The sequence below is a fragment of the Schistocerca serialis genome, chromosome 3 (assembly GCF_023864345.2).
Source record: "Schistocerca serialis cubense isolate TAMUIC-IGC-003099 chromosome 3, iqSchSeri2.2, whole genome shotgun sequence".
NCBI lineage: Eukaryota > Metazoa > Arthropoda > Insecta > Orthoptera > Acrididae > Schistocerca > Schistocerca serialis.
Genome location: NC_064640.1, coordinates 256,376,573 through 256,394,630, shown reverse-complemented (window position 1 = coordinate 256,394,630; position 18,058 = coordinate 256,376,573). Strand labels below are relative to the sequence as shown.

Below are 18,058 nucleotides of genomic sequence, written 5' to 3'. Positions count from 1 at the left end.
AATTTGCAGACGGGTTACACTCCTGTCGTGCTGAACAATTCTCTTCAATCGTCGTTGGTCCCATTCTTGCAGGATCTTTTTCTGGCCAAAGCGATGTTGGAGATTTGATGTTTTACTGGGTTCCTGATATCTCCAGTATACTCGTGAAATGGTGGTATGGGAAAATCCTCACTTCATCGTTACCTTTGCAATGCTGAGTCTCATCGCTCGCGTGCCAACTACAACACAAAGTTCAAACTCACTTAATGTTGATAACCTGCCACTGTAGCAGCAGTGACCGATCTAACAACTGTGCCAGACACTTGTTATCTTATATAGACGTTACCGATCGCAGCGCCGTATTCTGCCTGCTTGCATATCTCTGTATTTGAATATGCATGCCTATACCAGAATGAGATTTTTCACTCTGCAGCGGAGTGTGCGCTGATATGAAACTTCCTGGCAGATTAAAACTGTGTGTGGGACCAAGACTTGAACTTGGGGTCTTTGCATTTCGCGGGCAAGTGTTGAATTGAAGCTGTGAGGACGAGACGCAAGTCGTGCTTGGGTAGCTGAGTCTGTAGAGCACTTGCCCATAAAAGGCAAAGGTCCCAAGTTCGAGTCTTGGTCCAGTACACAGTTTTAATCTTCCATGAAGTTTCATGCCTATACCAGTTTCTTTGGCACTTCAGTGTAGCAATGCAAGCCTTGCCTCTTCAGAGATTTAATAATAAATTTAATTTCTTCCTTTTCTTGTTTTCTGTTGCTGTAAAATCATTGTTGCAAAGCAACAGAAGTTATATGTCCAGCATACCTGCATAAACCAATTTATAATTACCTTGTCAGTTATTGACAATTAACAGTTATTTAATATTCTGGAAAACATTGGTGAATCACTAAAAGTTTCATTCTCCCACAAAAGAGAAGTAATATGCTAAACACCCTAATGAGTTTTTCACAATTGGCCATTAATTTTTAATTTTGTTCTGAGAGCTCCCCCTTCTCTTGGTGTAATGCAGTGTTTTAATCTGTTTGACAACATTCTTCAGCAATTTGAAATATTAGATGAGGTGAAATTCTGTAACTGGCCTCTGAGTGTTTTTCAAATTATTTCCTCCAATATATTTTCTTTCAGACTGGAAATGAATCCACTAGTAACACACTAAAAGAAAAGAGAGAGATTATTATTTCAAAGGCATTTATGGCTTGTTGCAGTCTCTCTGAAAAAACAATATTGAAAAACTGTTACATGGTAGTGTTCTGAGACCTATCAAGGATAAAATAAAATTCTGATTATTTTTTCAAAAAGTCTTTATTTTTATAAAAAGTCAATATCCCAAACAGTACATAATATAAATCATATTCTCATCATCCACAAACTCACAAAGATTATAGAAAAAATTGTACATAAACAACAGTTTGAAAGAACGTAAAAATATTCCTCAAAAAGTTTTATTTTTCATCAGGTTTTGCAGATAATACTAAATCATATACTTGACGTAACTTTCACAGCAGCATCTTCTAAACTAGATGCCAGCTGTATTGGAAGACCTGACTCACTCAGTATTTTCTTTGCCTCTTCAACATTTGTTCCTGCAACAAAAAATGTCAGTGTAATTTCTGAAGGTGTATTTTGAAATTATAGGAAGAGTGATGACTGTTCCAACGTCTCCAGTCGAAAAGCTTTCAGTACCAAGAACATCGAACTATAACATCACAGTACTGAAGAGGTCTTGTACAGGTGTCCTGGTAAAGTGTAACAACATTCCAAGTTCGTAACAGAATTTACTCTACAAAAGTGTGCAATAATAATGATGTGTAAACTTAATGCAGACCACTTTGCCGAAGTCTCTTCAGTGACCTAGGTAATCTTACACTTGCATGACAATATACATATTCCCTAATGGTATTTGTGGCTAATAATTAAAGTAAATTTAGGATAAATGCTGTAATTCACAACCACAGTAATAGATGCAAAAATAATTTCCACATGGACTATGCAACTAGATTTTAGTTTAGAAAGGAGATTTATACTCTGGTGCAATATCTATATAACAAGTTATTGTTGGGCATCAGGCAGGAAATTGAAAAATCTTCAAACATTCAAAAACAAAGTAGAAGATAATCTCACAGCCATTCCTAAAATTGAACAGTGTATTTGGACTCTGGGATGATAAACTGCAAACAAGCTCAGGAGTAGTGTGAAGCAAATGGTAATAACACTGAACAGTAACTGTAACAACATTCTAATCAAGAGTAATTTCTGAGTTGGATCTAAAAAAAGGAGCAAGGTTACATGCAATGTTTACATTTCCCAAATATGGCAAGTATTGGGAAGCCAATGGAAATTCAATACCAAAAGTCACTATAAGAAATGCCAAACACTGTGGTATTGTAGAGTCACTGGTAAATGTGGAGTTAGATGTGTACAGCAGTGAGATATAAAACTAGTGCTGCACATGACTAGGCATGCAATAAGAAATCTGTGAATAGGGTTCATCACACAAAAACTGGGTCTGGATTACAAAGACACAGAATAAGCAACGTATAATTTAAACGGAGACAACGCTTCACACATTGGTACTACACAAATTTCATGGATAGAAGGCAAGTCAGTGCTTAAGCTGTACTTGTCCCTCTTCCTTCAATTGTAGAGCCATTAATTTCACACGACTTAATGTGGAAAAAAGAAAAATGAAATTATTTGGTTTTTAGATGACCAATGAATATGTATTATTCCATTAATTTCCCTGAATATTTCAGCCTTTAAGTCTTTCTTTTAGCCAATAAACCTGTTAGATTAATAACTGTGACCTTTCACTGACCTACTGCGAGAACATTAATTGTATTTTTATAACAATGTACTGTTACTAGCCCATTATTTTGAGTCAAATTATGTTTTTGTATGTTTCTTTATACAAAAGCATATACAAGTCGGGTAACATATTAATACCTCTTGTTGATTAAATAACTTTGAGAGCATGCAAAAATATTTTATGTAGAATCATTTTACAGTCTATCTTGATTGTGTGTTCTCTAATTCTGCTTCAGAATCTCCATTCTTGCAGAAACTCCCACATAAATTCCTGAAACACCTTGATAACACTCTTGTATTGCCCAAATCAGTCATTTACAGGTCTAACTGCAAACCAATGAATTTAATGTCCCGCATTATCAGCACGACTGGATGAACATAAAAACACACACACATCTCAAAAACTTATCACATAAGGCTCTCACACACAGAATGTTTCACACAAATACCACACTTTTACACAATTTTCTAAACAAATCATATGCATTATAATATATCTAAGATATGCAATACTATTTTCCAGAATGATCACACTAGTTTCCATAAAGAAATATCACAAAGTTCAAGATAGAAAGCCCTCTTTGGTTGTTTGTTTAGTTTTTGTCAACTGGAGTCACTGAACAAAACATGAAAAGGAAGGTTCCTGAGAGGCTCTTAAAATGCAGATTTTTTTCTCATCCATGGCTGACGGTCCCTCATGTTGAATGAAAAACTTTACTCTCAGTCTGAGATATGAAAGCCTCTGGGTAGAGCTCGGATATTTCATTACATGGTGGTCATCTTTTCAGCAAGCTAAAGGTACACCTGAATTGATGGTGGTGCGTTGTTATACGAGCACAAACAGCAGTTCTCCATAATACACAGGAGTTAGTCCACTGCCAGACACAGAACCACTTAGAAGTATGGATACCATTTCTATCTTGAAGCTAAAAAGTTAAAAGTGGTATCTTTTTCATCTACATCTACATTTATACTCCGCAAGCCACCCAACGGTGTGTGGCGGAGGACACTTTTCGTGCCACTGTCATTACCTCCCTTTCCTGTTCCAGTCGCGTATGGTTCGCGGGAAGAACGACTGTCTGAAAGCCTCCGTGCGCGCTCTAATTTCTCTAATTTTACATTCGTGATCTCCTCGGGAGGTATAAGTAGGGGGAAGCAATATATTCGATACCTCATCCAGAAACGCACCCTCTCGAAACCTGGCGAGCAAGCTACACCGCGATGCAGAGCGCCTCTCTTGCAGAGTCTGCCACTTGAGTTTGTTAAACATCTCCGAACGCTATCACGGTTACCAAATAACCCTATGACGAAACGCGTCGCTCTTCTTTGGATCTTCTCTATCTCCTCCGTCAACCCAATCTGGTACGGATCCCACACTGATGAGCAATACTCAAGTATAGGTCGAACGAGTGTTTTGTAAGCCACCTCCTTTGTGCATGGACTACATTTTCTAAGGACTCTCCCAATGAATCTCAATCTGGTACCCGTCTTACCAACAATTAATTTTATATGATCATTCCACTTCAAATCGTTCCGCACGCATACTCCCAGATATTTTACAGAAGTAACGGCTACCAGTGTTTGTTCCGCTATCATATAATCATACAATAAAGGATCCTTCTTTCTATGTATTCGCAATACATTACATTTGTCTATGTTAAGGGTCAGTTGCCACTCCCAGCACCAAGTGCCTATCCGCTGCAGATCTTCCTGCATTTCGCTACAATTTTCAAATGCTGCAACTTCTCTGTCTACTACAGCATCATCTGCGAAAAGCCGCATGGAACTTCCGACACTATCTACTAGGTCATTTATATATATACTGTGAAAAGCAATGGTCCCATAACACTCCCCTGTGGCACGCCACAGGTTTCTTTAACGTCTGTAGACGTCTCTCCATTGAGAACAATGTGCTGTGTTCTGTTTGCTAAAAACTCTTCAATCCAGCCACACAGCTGGTCTGATATTCCGTAGGCTCTTACTTTGTTTATCATGCGACAGTGCGGAACTGTATCGAACGCCTTCCGGAAGTCAAGAAAAATGGCATCTACCTGGGAGCCTGTATCTAATATTTTCTGGGTCTCATGAACAAATAAAGCGAGTTGGGTCTCACACGATCACTGTTTCCGGAATCCATGTTGATTCCTACATAGTAGATTCTGGGTTTCCAGAAACAACATGATACTCGAGGAAAAAACATGTTCTAAAATTCTAAAACAGATCGACGTCAGAGATATAGGTCTATAGTTTTGCGCATCTGCTCGACGACCCTTCTTGAAGACTGGAACTACCTGTGCTCTTTTCCAATCATTTGGAACCTTCCGTTCCTCTAGAGACTTGCGGTACACGGCTGTTAGAAGGGGGGCAAGTTCTTTCGCGTACTCTGTGTAGAATCGAATTGGTATCCCGTCAGGTCCAGTGGACTTTCCTCTGTTGAGTGATTCCAGTTGCTTTTCTATTCCTTGGACACTTATTTCAATGTCAGCCATTTTTTCGTTTGTGCGAGGATTTAGAGAAGGAACTGCAGTGCGGTCTTCAACTGCGAAACAGCTTTGGAAAAAGGTGTTTAGTATTTCAGCTTTACGCGTGTCATTCTCTGTTTCAATGCCATCATCATCCCGGAGTGTCTGGATATGCTGTTTCGAGCCACTTACTGATTTAACGTAGACCAGAACTTCCCAGGATTTTCTGTCGAGTCGGTACATAGAATTTTACTTTCGAATACGCTGAACGCTTCACGCATAGCCCTCCTTACGCTAACTTTGTCATCGTTTAGCTTCTGTTTGTCTGAGAGGTTTTGGCTGCGTTTAAACTTTGAGTGAAGCTCTCTTTGCTTTCGCAGTAGTTTCCTAACTTTGTTGTTGTACCATGGTGGGTTTTTTTCGTCCCTCACAGTTTTACTCGGCATGTACCTGTCTAAAACGCATTTTACGATTGCCTTGAACTTTTTCCATAAACACTCAACATTGTCAGTGTCGGAACAGAAATTTTCATTTTGATCTGTTAGGTAGTCTGAAATCTGCCTTCTATTACTCTTGCTAAACAGATAAACCTTCCTCCCATTTCTTATATTCCTATTAACTTCCATATTCAGGGATGCTGCAACGGCCTTATGATCACTGATTCCCTGTTCTGCACATACAGAGTCGAAAAGTTCGGGTCTGTTTGTTACCAGTAGGTCCAAGATGTTATCTCCACGAGTCGGTTCTCTGTTTAGTTGCTCGAGGTAATTTTCGGATAGTGCACTCAGTATAATGTCACTCGATGCTCTGTCCCTACCACCCGTCCTAAACATCTGAGTGTCCCAGTCTATATCTGGTAAATTGAAATCTCCACCTAAGACTATAACATGCTGAGAAAATTTATGTGAAATGTATTCCAAATTTTCTCTCAGTTGTTCTGCCACTAATGCTGCTGAGTCGGGAGGTCGGTAAAAGGAGCCAATTATTAACCTAGCTCGGTTGTTGAGTGTAACCTCCACCCATAATAATTCACAGGAACTATCCACTTCTACTTCACTACAGGATAAACTACTACTAACAGCGACGAACACTCCACCACCAGTTGCATGCAATCTATCCTTTCTAAACACCATATGTAACATTGTAAAAATTTCGGCAGAATTTATCTCTGGCTTCAGCCAGCTTTCTGTACCTATAACAATTTCAGCTTCGGTGCTTTCTATCAGCGCTTGAAGTTCCGGTACTTTACCAACGCAGCTTCGACAGTTTACAATTACAATACCGATTGCTGCTTGGTCCCCGCATGTCCTGACTGTCCCGCACCCGTTGAGGTTGTTGCCCTTTCTGTACTTGCCCAAGGCCATCTAACCTAAAAAAACTGCCCAGCCCACGCCACACAACCCCTGCTACCCGTGTAGCCGCTTGTTGCGTGTAGTGGACTCCTGACCTATACAGCGGAACCCGAAACCCCACCACCCTATGGCGCAAGTCGAGGAATCTGCAGCCCACACGGTCGCAGAACCGTCTCAGCCTCTGATTCTGACCCTCCACTCGGCTCTGTACCAAAGGTCCACAGTCAGTCCTGTCGACAATGCTGCAGATGGTGAGCTCTGCTTTCATCCCGCTAGCGAGACTGGCAGTCTTCACCAAATCAGATAGCCGCCGGAAGCCAGAGAGGATTTCCTCCGATCCATAGCGACACACATCATTGGTGCCGACATGAGCGACCACCTGCAGATGGGTGCACCCTGTACCCTTCATGGCATCCGGAAGGACCCTTTCCACATCTGGAATGACTCCCCCCTGTATGCACACGGAGTGCACATTGGTTTTCTTCCCCTCTCTTGCTGCCATATCCCTAAGGAGCCCCATTACGGACCTGACGTTGGAGCTCCCAACTACCAGTAAGCCCACCCTCTGCGACCGCCCAGATCTTGCAGACTGAGGGGCAACCTCTGGAACAGGACAAGCAGCCATGTCAGGCCGAAGATCAGTATCAGCCTGAGACACAGCCTGAAACCGGTTCGTCAGACAAACTGGAGAGGCCTTCCGTTCAGCCCTCCGGAATGTCTTTCGCCCCCTGCCACACCTTGAGACGACCTCCCACTCTACCACAGGTGAGGGATCAGCCTCAATGCGGGCAGTATCCCGGGCAACCAGAGTCTTAGTCCGATCGGGGGATGCGTGGGACGAGCTGGCCGTCCCCGACAAACCCCCATCCGGACCCCAACAGTGATGCCCATTGGCAACAGCCTCAAGCTGTGTGACCGAAGCCAACACTGCCTAAAGCTGGGAGCAAAGGGGTGCCAACTCAGCCTGCATCCGAACACAGCAGTTGCAGTCAATTCAATTAAGTTCCAGTAAGTAGAAAAAATTACATGAATGTACTATTCATTTCATGTCACCATATTAGCACATAACAGTCATCTATGAATTCATTGTCATACCACATCCAGATTCATTTCTGAAAATGATATAAAGCTACTCACAGTCATTTCCTGTAACCTGATTATGCCAACACTCCAAGTGAAGTTGGCTGTGATCAAAGAAACCAGTTCACAAATGCAGTTACTGCAATGTTATTTATTTACTGTGACAACTGAAAGTTTTTGCCAGAGCTGTATTTAAAGCTCCATCCCCTGATTATTGTGAAATATTATATTTTGCTTTCTATTTCAAACTACATTGTAAACATTTAGGTACATCTCTTTTCTTATTTACATTGCCTGACAAAAGAAGTGAAGCACCTAGAGGGGGATGAGGAAATGAAATGAAACTTCATGGGTCAAGAGGATATGTGGTGTTACAGTGATTACAAAATCAAGACAAATTTACAAAGAACTCTGCAATATGAGCCCACTTATCAGTATGATGATGTGTCCCCTTTTGCCTGAATGCTTCCACTGATTCAGTTGGGAAGAATGTCATAAAGCCATCGTATCTTCTCCTGAGGCAAGCTGGCCCACAACTGTTTTAACTGATTCTCAATATCTTGGATATTGGCACTGAGACAAAGTTGAAGCTCGAACTGGTCTCACACACCTTCCACCAGGAAAGATCTGGGGATCTTGTTGGCCATGGGAGTACCTCAACATCATGCAGACAGTTCATAGAGACATATGCTGTATGTGAGGGTGCATTGCCTCTTGAAACAGGACACCATATACTTTTGCATGTGGAGTAACACAGTAGGACATAGGATGTACAGTTATGCTATCAGAGTTTCCTCATTCACCACCAACTGTGACCTTGAGTCATACCCGATTGTTTCCAACACCATTACACCAGGAGCAACATCCATGTGTGTTTCCAAAACATTAGAAGAATGACACCTCTTCCTAGGCCACTGCCATACTCATGGACGATGTATCTGAGGTAGTGCAGAACTGCATATCATCACTGAACACAAAGTGATGCCATTCATCAACAGTCCATGCTTCTTGGTCACAGTGCCACTCCAAATGCAGTAGTCTACACATGGGACAGGAATTCCCTAGTCTGACTGCTGATAATCTCTAGCCCTAACTGCCTGATCAAAGTTTAACATTATCTAAACAGCAAATGACCTCATTTTATTTCCAGATTTAACAACCCCACTTCACACATTGTTTCATTCATCATTTCACACAATATTTACAAGGCAACCCTTAGTTTTACCAAGTGCAATGATTGTAGGCACCTAAATAATTATCCCCATGCAATGGGACCATCCTACAGCCCATGGTGTAATTTACTCAACATCTTCACTTGTCAAGCCCTCAAGTTGTTTTCCACAGATACCTCTATAGCCACCTCATGTACGTTTTCTGTCTTCCCATGTCTGTATCGCACATTTACCTCCCATTTTCCCTCTTTCTCTTCCAGTGTATACCCCTAGTTTACCTCCCACATTCTCCTACAGCATTTACTTAAATTTATCACTCCCTGACATTTACATTCCTCATCCCCCCTATAGTGGCATCTGATTACAAATTTAACCCTGCTCCATCTGTTTTAAATTTGGTAATGTAATCAGCCAGGACAATGTAGCTGTGCAAGTGTGTGCATTCTATAGCTCTGAAGGATTCATCCAAAACTTAGCAACATCCTCAGTCTTGTTTATGTGCCTACCGATGAGTTAGTGCCTTGGTTATTTAGCATGTTTTTACCTTTACTACTCCCATTATTTATAAAATGTAAAAGGGGGCTACAAAATCTGCAATTTGTGGAACTTTTCTGATAGTGCTTCACATCTTCTTTGTCAATGAAAAGTTTCTCTTCATTCTGATTGTGAATAATCTACCTGCCTTCATGCATACTAGACCAACTTATTCTTTTGCTATGCTAAAAGAAAAAAAAGTTGAAAATATTACGAAATGATGCATTATTTTGTTTTTCATTGGCCTTATCTATCTTCATTCTTTTAGATGACAACAGCAATGACACTTTTCCTTCATTTTGCAGTTGTTTGTGTTTAATTTCATTAATTTCATCACTTACCTTCTAGACGCACAACCAACGGAATACTCAGTTTGATGTTTCGTGATGCATTTACTATACCATTAGCAATTGTTGCACAGTTTACAATCCCACCAAACACGTTGACTAATATGGCTTTCACATTAGGATCTGCAATGAGATGGAAGGATACATATTATTTATGTATATATGCATAGATGTTTTTATTTCTCTTACATTTTAGTTGCTGTCTTAAATGAGTCTACACGGTGTTTTACACTCAAGCAAGTAGTGAATAGCTATACACTTCTTGTGTACACAGATTCCTTTCATTCAAGTTCATGATACAAGGGACACAAAACATGGGGAAGATCAATTTTCACTTACAGAAGTACAGTTCTCTTCAAATTATTTCACCTGTTACAACTAAAACTGATTCTTTGCAATGACAATTATTTTGCAATCTTAATTTTCCGTATTACTTAGAAAGATGCACTGAAATTATTTGTTGGAATGTTAATTGATGAGTCTTTTCTGAACTATGCGTACCATTTGTTATGAAGTAGGGGTCACCATCAATTCTGTTTTGTTAGCATAAAAGTTAACATTTTGGACAGCCCCATTACTGACATTTAAAGCTAGTTTTAGAATTTCTGGCATAGCACTGACATACATTTGAAGTGCATCTGTACAAAAATGCACAAGTGCATAGCAGTGCTTCCATCTGCCTTGACTGCAGAGGTTCCATCCTTTTTTTAAGTTGGTTGATTACAGCCGAGTTGTTTAGCTTTCACTGGATATTTATGATTCAACTGTGGATAATTATTTTCCTATTCCAAGCCTCAATTTCTTTTCCATGAAACTCCAGACTAGATTCTTAAGTAAAATTAGAAGAAATGTATTTTAGCTCGGCATTACATACTGTCTGGCTAATGTGAATGTGAGAACATTCCTATAATTTTTTTCTAGATATTTAAGTTCTACATGCAGTAATCCTTAAGATTTATTAAGCAGTATATGCGATTGGTCTTCCCAGAGCTGGTTTTAGGCCCAAGTGACACAAACCACTGCGTGCTGCGCAGAGTTGAGAGGGACGCCACAGGCACCATAAATGTAAGATTTCTGTACAGGACATATCACAATTAGTAGATTAGTAGCGGACACAGGAAGTATCAAGCTGAGATTGATGTCGGAGTGCTCGTGTGCTCTGGGGAAGGGGCTAAATGATAAGTCACTTATGTGGAAAATTACTCTCTAACTGGTTTTGGTCGGCTAAGTGCATTCTGTAAATTAAAACTCTCGTCCCAGTTGATTAGGTTGCCTACTAATCATGGTCTTAATTTCTGCTAGGACAAATGCAGTCTTGCATAGAGTGAGGAAAACTGTATTGACCAGATGCACTTCATGATTTTCACAAATTGTAAGGATAAACTTCCCACCTATAAAAGGAAAGGTCTAGACTTAATAACTCTCTATCTGACAAGCTATCTCAGTGTTACTGACTAAGGGGTCCAGTTCAGGGGCTACAACAAGAAACTGAGTCTCTTCCACTTCTTTATAATGGCAAAAAGTTACATACCTAAAAAATAATTGTATAAAGTCATACCTGAGGCAATAGCTTGTATGACCTGGTGAGAGGAAAATAAACAGCAATAACGGAAAGAAATGGAGCAACACTGATAGAGGACTATAATTATGATATTCTCCTGTAACTTTGCAAGTCACTGCCAAAATTCAGCTCCCATTTAACGTATTTGGCGAATGACTAGAAAACTCAGAACGAGTCAGGGAAAAAATAGGATATCACTCACCTCACAGAGACAAAGGAACTGATAAAGAAAACAGATGGAACAGAATTTGCCCCCATGCCTTTGTACCTAGCCAGTTCCATTGCTTGGAGTACATCCCATTCCTTATGTTACAGATCACAGTTTCATCAAGATTAAAGAAATATTCATCACATAACAGACTACCCCCAAGTACATAATGCATGTCAGCTGACAACTATCACCAATTCAGTTAGTGATTGTTTTACAACTAACCTGATGTCAGGATTTTGAAGGCTTCATATACTTGTTCTTCTCTCACACCGCCTCCAACATCAAGAAAATTTGCAGGTTCTCCTCCATGCAGTTTAATTATATCCATTGTGGCCATTGCAAGTCCTGCTCCATTAACTGAGAAATTATTTCAAATTAACATTAAAAACACGACCTATAGAAACATCAGTAATGAAGTATCACAATTCTTCAACAACAATCATAAAGTACAATAAACAAAAATCCATACACTGAGAATAAAGCTGCTGTGACAGGGACAGATGACATTTTCTATTTTAAATTTTCATTTTCAGTGTCAATAAACATTTTGATCTTCAACATAAAAAAACCTGTCGTTTGTTGGAATACATCTCTGTACTTAACTTCTCCTCCCCTTCCTCCCTTTTACACAGTGTCCCAGTTTCTATGTAATCTCCAATAAATGGTTTAGCATGATGTTCAGCCTCCCTCTCCCTTTCAATTATTGTACAACCATTATCTGCATGTAAGTCAGTAACATAATCATTACTGTCAGTAGTAGCGGTAACATTGCTGCAATTTCTACTTAAAATTAGTGCTTCTATTTTCAGTGCCCCTGTATCAGCATCCCTACCTACGTCCTACACCACGGGCGTTTGCCACCATACTTCTGTTCAGTATTGTTTTGCACACCTAACTAGTTACTGCCATCTTTATTTGTTCATCAGCTGGCTAATCTACCCTAACTTGGGTTTCTGAGTGACCTAACTTTCCCCTCCTCACCTTTACGTTTCTAAGGGAGTGAACTTTTGACACTTACAGTCTGATCTTTAGTAATCAAAAGGTGACTAACAATTAACTTGAAGAGAACCTAAACTGCAACTTAGTGAGGATTAGGGGAACAAACCACAGTAGATCACAACATCCAACTGAGTTGTTCATGCTGTGTAGCGGTTAGTACCCATAAGGTAACAATGTAGTTGGCTTCCTTTATGGGGAACAAAAATGGACAGATTGCTTACTGATCTACATTGCAGATCATGCAATGAGTCACAGTTTGATATCCTCTTGACAAAATGGATTACAAGTGACACAAAGATAAAGCTGATTGTTAAACAACAATATTGACTGGTGACAAGGAATCTGCTTTTAATAAACTGCCACTCAACCATGAGAGTGATGACAATATTATCTGTATTGCTCATAGTTCCACATTAGGTAACCTCAAGCCTATGGCTCATGTCATATGGGGATGGCTGTCAGCCCTCTATCACAAATACATACTCAGTACAGTAAACAGACCACCTGCTCAGAACTAAGGAAAGGGCACTATAGACCTGTTTCTCAATGCACAACACCACAGAGTCAACACCACTGAAGGGTATTTCTCCTGGCTACAAAAAAGAATACCATTTTGTAATCCCAATTATGCTCTGACCTCACATTTTCATGCTACTACACAAGGCACAGAGGGGGTAATCGAGGATGAAGATGTTGGCTAGGTGTCATGTATTATGGCCATGCATTGATGTTGACATCAAATACGTGGTCCATGACTGCCAAAAGTGTGCAAGCCCAGTCAGATCTAGTGTCCACGGCCCACTCCTGATCCGCCATGAGACCATGTGTACATCAATTTTGCAGGCCCATCTAAGATGTCTCCCTCTCAGGGGACACCGCCTTGTAGTAGGCACCTTCAGTGCCGGGCGGGAGGGTTTGCGTGCTTCGGTGAAGTCGAGAGCTATGCCGGCGGTAGCATAGCTACTGGCAGGGTCTCCCAAGCCGGACTGGTCCCGACAGAGGAGCCAGACAAAGTGTGTCCCACAACATAGGGCAGGGAGGGCTCTAGAGGCGTAGTGAAGCCAGCTTCCCTAGAGGAGTAAACCTCATACAAATCCTGGTCCTCCAGTTTGGGGGTTGGGCATGGGGCTAATAACCCCATACTGTAAAAAAAAAAAGAATATTACGGAAATTCAACAGAAGCCTCGGAAACTGGATGGAAAGCATGTATCACGACCCCGGCAAAGGAAACGGATAAAGGATCTAACAGTAGCATCATGGAATGTGAGGACAATGCTTCAGCCTGGAAAGATGAAAGAAATAGCTAATGAAATTTTAAAATTCAAATATGATATTGTAGGGCTACAGGAAATAAGATGGCAGGGGAATGGGCAGATAGATAAACCTGAGTACTCGTTGGTATATAGTGGACCAGAAGAAAGAACGGGCCAACTTGGAACAGGGTTTATAATAACTAGGGAAGTTAGGAAAAGCCTTCTAGAATTTGAACCCATAAATGAAAGGATGTGCAGACTCAGACTAAAAGGTAAATTTAGGAATATATCAATAGTTAATGCACATGCACCAACAGAGGAAAAAGAGGATATAATTAAAGAACATTTCTACGAAGACTTGGAAAAAGTATACGGTGCAGTACCTAAATATGACCTGATGCTAGTAATAGGAGATTTTAATGCAAAAATAGGGAGGAATGAACATCTGTATGGAGTTTCTGGAAAATATTCACTACATGAAGAAAACAATGAGAATGGAGACTTATTATGCCAATTCGCAGCAAGGAATAATATGATTATTAAAAGTACCTGCTTTCCACATAAAAGGATCCATCTGGGAACCTGGAAGTCTGCAGCCAATGGAGTAGTCAATCAGATTGATCATATTTTAGTGATTGCACGCCACTCCACGTCAGTTACGGATGTACGGAGCTGCAGAGGACCAAACTGTGATTCAGACCACTTTCTGATAAAATCAGTCTTGAGAGAGAAACTGTCACTAACAAATGGCAACAGAATGGGAAAGATGATGAAATGGAATACAGACAAACTGAACATCCCCGATGAAGTAAAAAAATACCAAGCAACACTAAGCAGAAAGTTGAGCAATGAAGAGACCACAGAAGGAGTAGATGGAAGGTGGAACAGGTTTGAAAAAGCCATTAAGGATGCTGCAGAGGAAATAATAGGCATAAGAAGGAACAGAAGAACCCAGGAGTGGTTTGATGAAGATTGCAGGTCAGCAATAGAGGAAAAGAACAGGGCAAGAACAAAAATGCTACAGAGAGAAACCAGAAATAATGTGGAACAATATAGAGAATTAAGGAGAAGAGCTAACAGACTGTGCAAGAGAAAGAAAAGAGAGTGGAATAAGAAGAAATTTCAAGAACTAGAAGAACTAAAGGAACAGAGTGAAATAAGAAAGTTCTATCATGCCATAGGCAAAATGAAGAATAGATTCCAACCAAAAACAATGGCCTGTTCCAGTAAAGATGGGAAAATGATAAGGGAGGAAGAACAGATAGTGGGAAGATGGGCAGAATATTTCAAAGATACACTAAGCACCAGCCTAGAAGATGAAGAGACAGCTGCACAGGAGGGAAGAGTGGAGCTGGAAGTAGACAATGAAACCAATGAGGCAAGAAAACCAACACTACAAGAGGTCTCCCAGGCTGTGCACAAGTCAAAAAACAATCGAGCCCCTGGGGAAGACAGCATAATTGCTGAATTAATAAAAACTGGTGGTGAGGCTGTAATAAAGGAACTGCACACATTAATATCAGATATATGGGAAACAGAAACTATGCCAGATAATTGGAAAATTGGAATAATAGTCCCCATTTATAAGAAAGGGGACAGAACAGCATGTGAAAACTATAGAGGTGTAACACTCCTAAGTACAGCTTATAAGATCTTCACAAGTATATTAAACGAAAGGATACGGAAGTGTGCAGAAGGCATACTAGGGGAATATCAGTGTGGCTTTCGACCGGGCAGAGGAACAACTGATCAAATATTTGTGATAAGGCAAATGATGGAAAAGTTCTATGAATATGATATAGATCTGCATTTCTTATTCATCGATTTCAAACAAGCCTTTGACAGCATAATTCGGCAAGAACTATACAGAGTACTGAAAGAAGTTGGTATATGTGCTAAATTAATAAGACTAATCAGAATGACAATGACAGAGACAAGAGCAAAAGTAAAGGTCCTTAGCAGAACAAGTGAGAGCTTTGACTTTAATAAAGGTGTGAAGCAAGGGGATAGCCTCTCCACTGTCCTATTCAACATTGCCCTGCATAGTGCAGTAAATAAAATCAACAAAAGAGGCACCATATTTATGAAAACTAGCCAGATATGTGCATACGCTGATGACATTGCTATAGTAGGAAGAAATACCAATACACTCCTAGAAACATACCGGGCAATGGAAACAGAAGCCTTAAAAATTGGCCTCATAGTAAATGTAAACAAAACAAAATATATGGTAATGTCACAATCTGAGGCCAGAAGAACCCCTAAAAACCTAAACATCAATGGGAAATGCTTCAATGGAGTGTCCTCTTTTAACTATTTGGGAGCCCTAATAACAAATGATAACAGTATTGGAAAGGCTATAAGGGAAAGAATACAAGCAGGAAACAGAGCTTACTTTGCAAATATGCAGCTTTTCAAAAGTAGCCTTGTTACAAGAAAAACTAAATTGCTAATATATAATTCCCTAGTCCGCCCAGTTATCACATACGGCTCAGAGGTATGGACATTGACAGAACACGATAAAAATGCTCTAAGGAGCGTTGAGCGGAAAATACTACGCAAAATCTATGGGCCAATAAGGGAGGAAGAAGGCTGGAGAATACGCTACAATGCTGAATTACAGGAGTTAATACAAGGCAGGGACATAGTAAAATTTGTTAAATCACAGCGAATACGATGGCTAGGACACTTGGAGAGAATGGCAGAGGATAGAATGCCAAAGAAAATGATGAAAGGTATGATCCATTCAGTTAGGCGAAAAGGGAGACCTAGAAGAAGATGGATCGATGAGGTAATAATGGATATCAGCAGTATGGGAGTCCGGGGGTGGAAAAGAGCAGCAAATAACCGAGAAGTGTGGAGGAAGATTGTTGAAGAAGCCAAGGCTCACCAAGGGCTGTAGAGCTACTGAAGATCTAAGATGTCTATGTCATCACTTGTTGTGGATGCTATCTCTCTAATTTCCCACATGTTAGGTGGGAGTCATGAATGACCTTAGCAGCTGCAAAGTAGGCCCTAGTGCCTCTCTTCACCACTGAGGCACCACTACACATCGCTGTAACTAACAGGGGCTTACGTGTGCTCTGTTGTTTTAGCCAAAGAAGTGGCATAACACATTACCACCATTTCTTTTCATCCTGTATCAAATTAAAATGCAGAGTGGTTGACCAGGACAATCCAGACCCAAATGAACAAAAATCAACAACAGCCACTTCAGTGGAAGCTCCGACATGCTTCCTCTGTTCACATAGATCCACCACAGTACATGGCTGTTTCCCAATGAAGATTCTGCACAGGCACATTAACCATACCTTTATCAGTCTCCTGTACCTGACTCAGCGAACCCTGTTCTCACAGCCACCCTCAATGGGCTCTCTAATATGGGTACTCACGTATGGCTATACACCAGGTTGGACTCTAGCGGGACGCTGCTGGTCACAGCCATGCACTGTATGGGGGCTTATCGTGTACGTAGATGTAGATTTAGGTGTAGTTGTAGATGAGAGAGGCTCTTAATGTTAGAGTTAGTGCCCAAATATTAGCACCTCATGCTACACTGGCATAGCTCTGACTACAGTAACTAAATTATGTTACACTCCCAATGTGAATTCGTCAGGGCCCAAGTAACTATCCAACAGCACTAACCACTGCCAGCTACGCTTCCCAGCCAGGCCAGGTCATGATTGCTGCCTGCCAGACTTCCACACAGTACCCACCAAAGCTACTAATTTCTGCCATTGCTGACACAATGTTATGATCTCCACCCATCTCAACCCCCCCCCCCTCCTCTCCCCCTTTGACCAGACCATCATAACAATGGACTATGGAGAAGATACAGAGATTCAACCACAGGCACCATTTGAAGAAGATCCGTGCCACAAGAACAAGTGCCCAAGGTCTTGCTCACACCATTAGTTGTGAGCTACCTACTGGTAAACATGCTCGCCTACCCTCCCCTCGTAAATTGCTGTTCCTAGTTCCACCTCTCGTACTAGCAGCCCCACAAACCAGTATAAGTGAGGGGATCTAATATCTCATCACTCCTGAAATGTGAAGACAGTTCGGAGAGTAGTGACAATATTATTCCTGGGCTCATAGTTCCACATTTATAAGCTCTATGCCTACAGGTCACTCTATCAAAAGCAAATAACTGGTATAACAGATGAATCAAACAGTCCTTATTTCATTACTGGAGCCATAGTTAAGCTGCCTCAAATGCAGGAATAAAGCTATTACCTCACATTATAGACCCGAACTCTGATTTGTAACCCTGTGGAGTGTGGCTTTTGTTCA

The 18,058-nt window shown here is 40.7% G+C and overlaps 1 protein-coding gene across 1 annotated transcript in view; it reads right to left on the bottom strand.

The window, feature by feature from the left end:
* Nucleotides 1-1,272: 1,272 nt before the first annotated feature.
* LOC126470024 (succinate--CoA ligase [GDP-forming] subunit beta, mitochondrial) overlaps nt 1,273-18,058 on the bottom strand; it is a 103,442-nt gene continuing 86,656 nt past the window's right edge. Inside the window, 3 exon segments of the mRNA XM_050097508.1 lie at nt 1,273-1,572; nt 9,736-9,864; nt 11,736-11,870. Coding sequence (XP_049953465.1) covers nt 1,466-1,572; nt 9,736-9,864; nt 11,736-11,870 — 371 coding nt within the window. The 3' untranslated portion in view covers nt 1,273-1,465.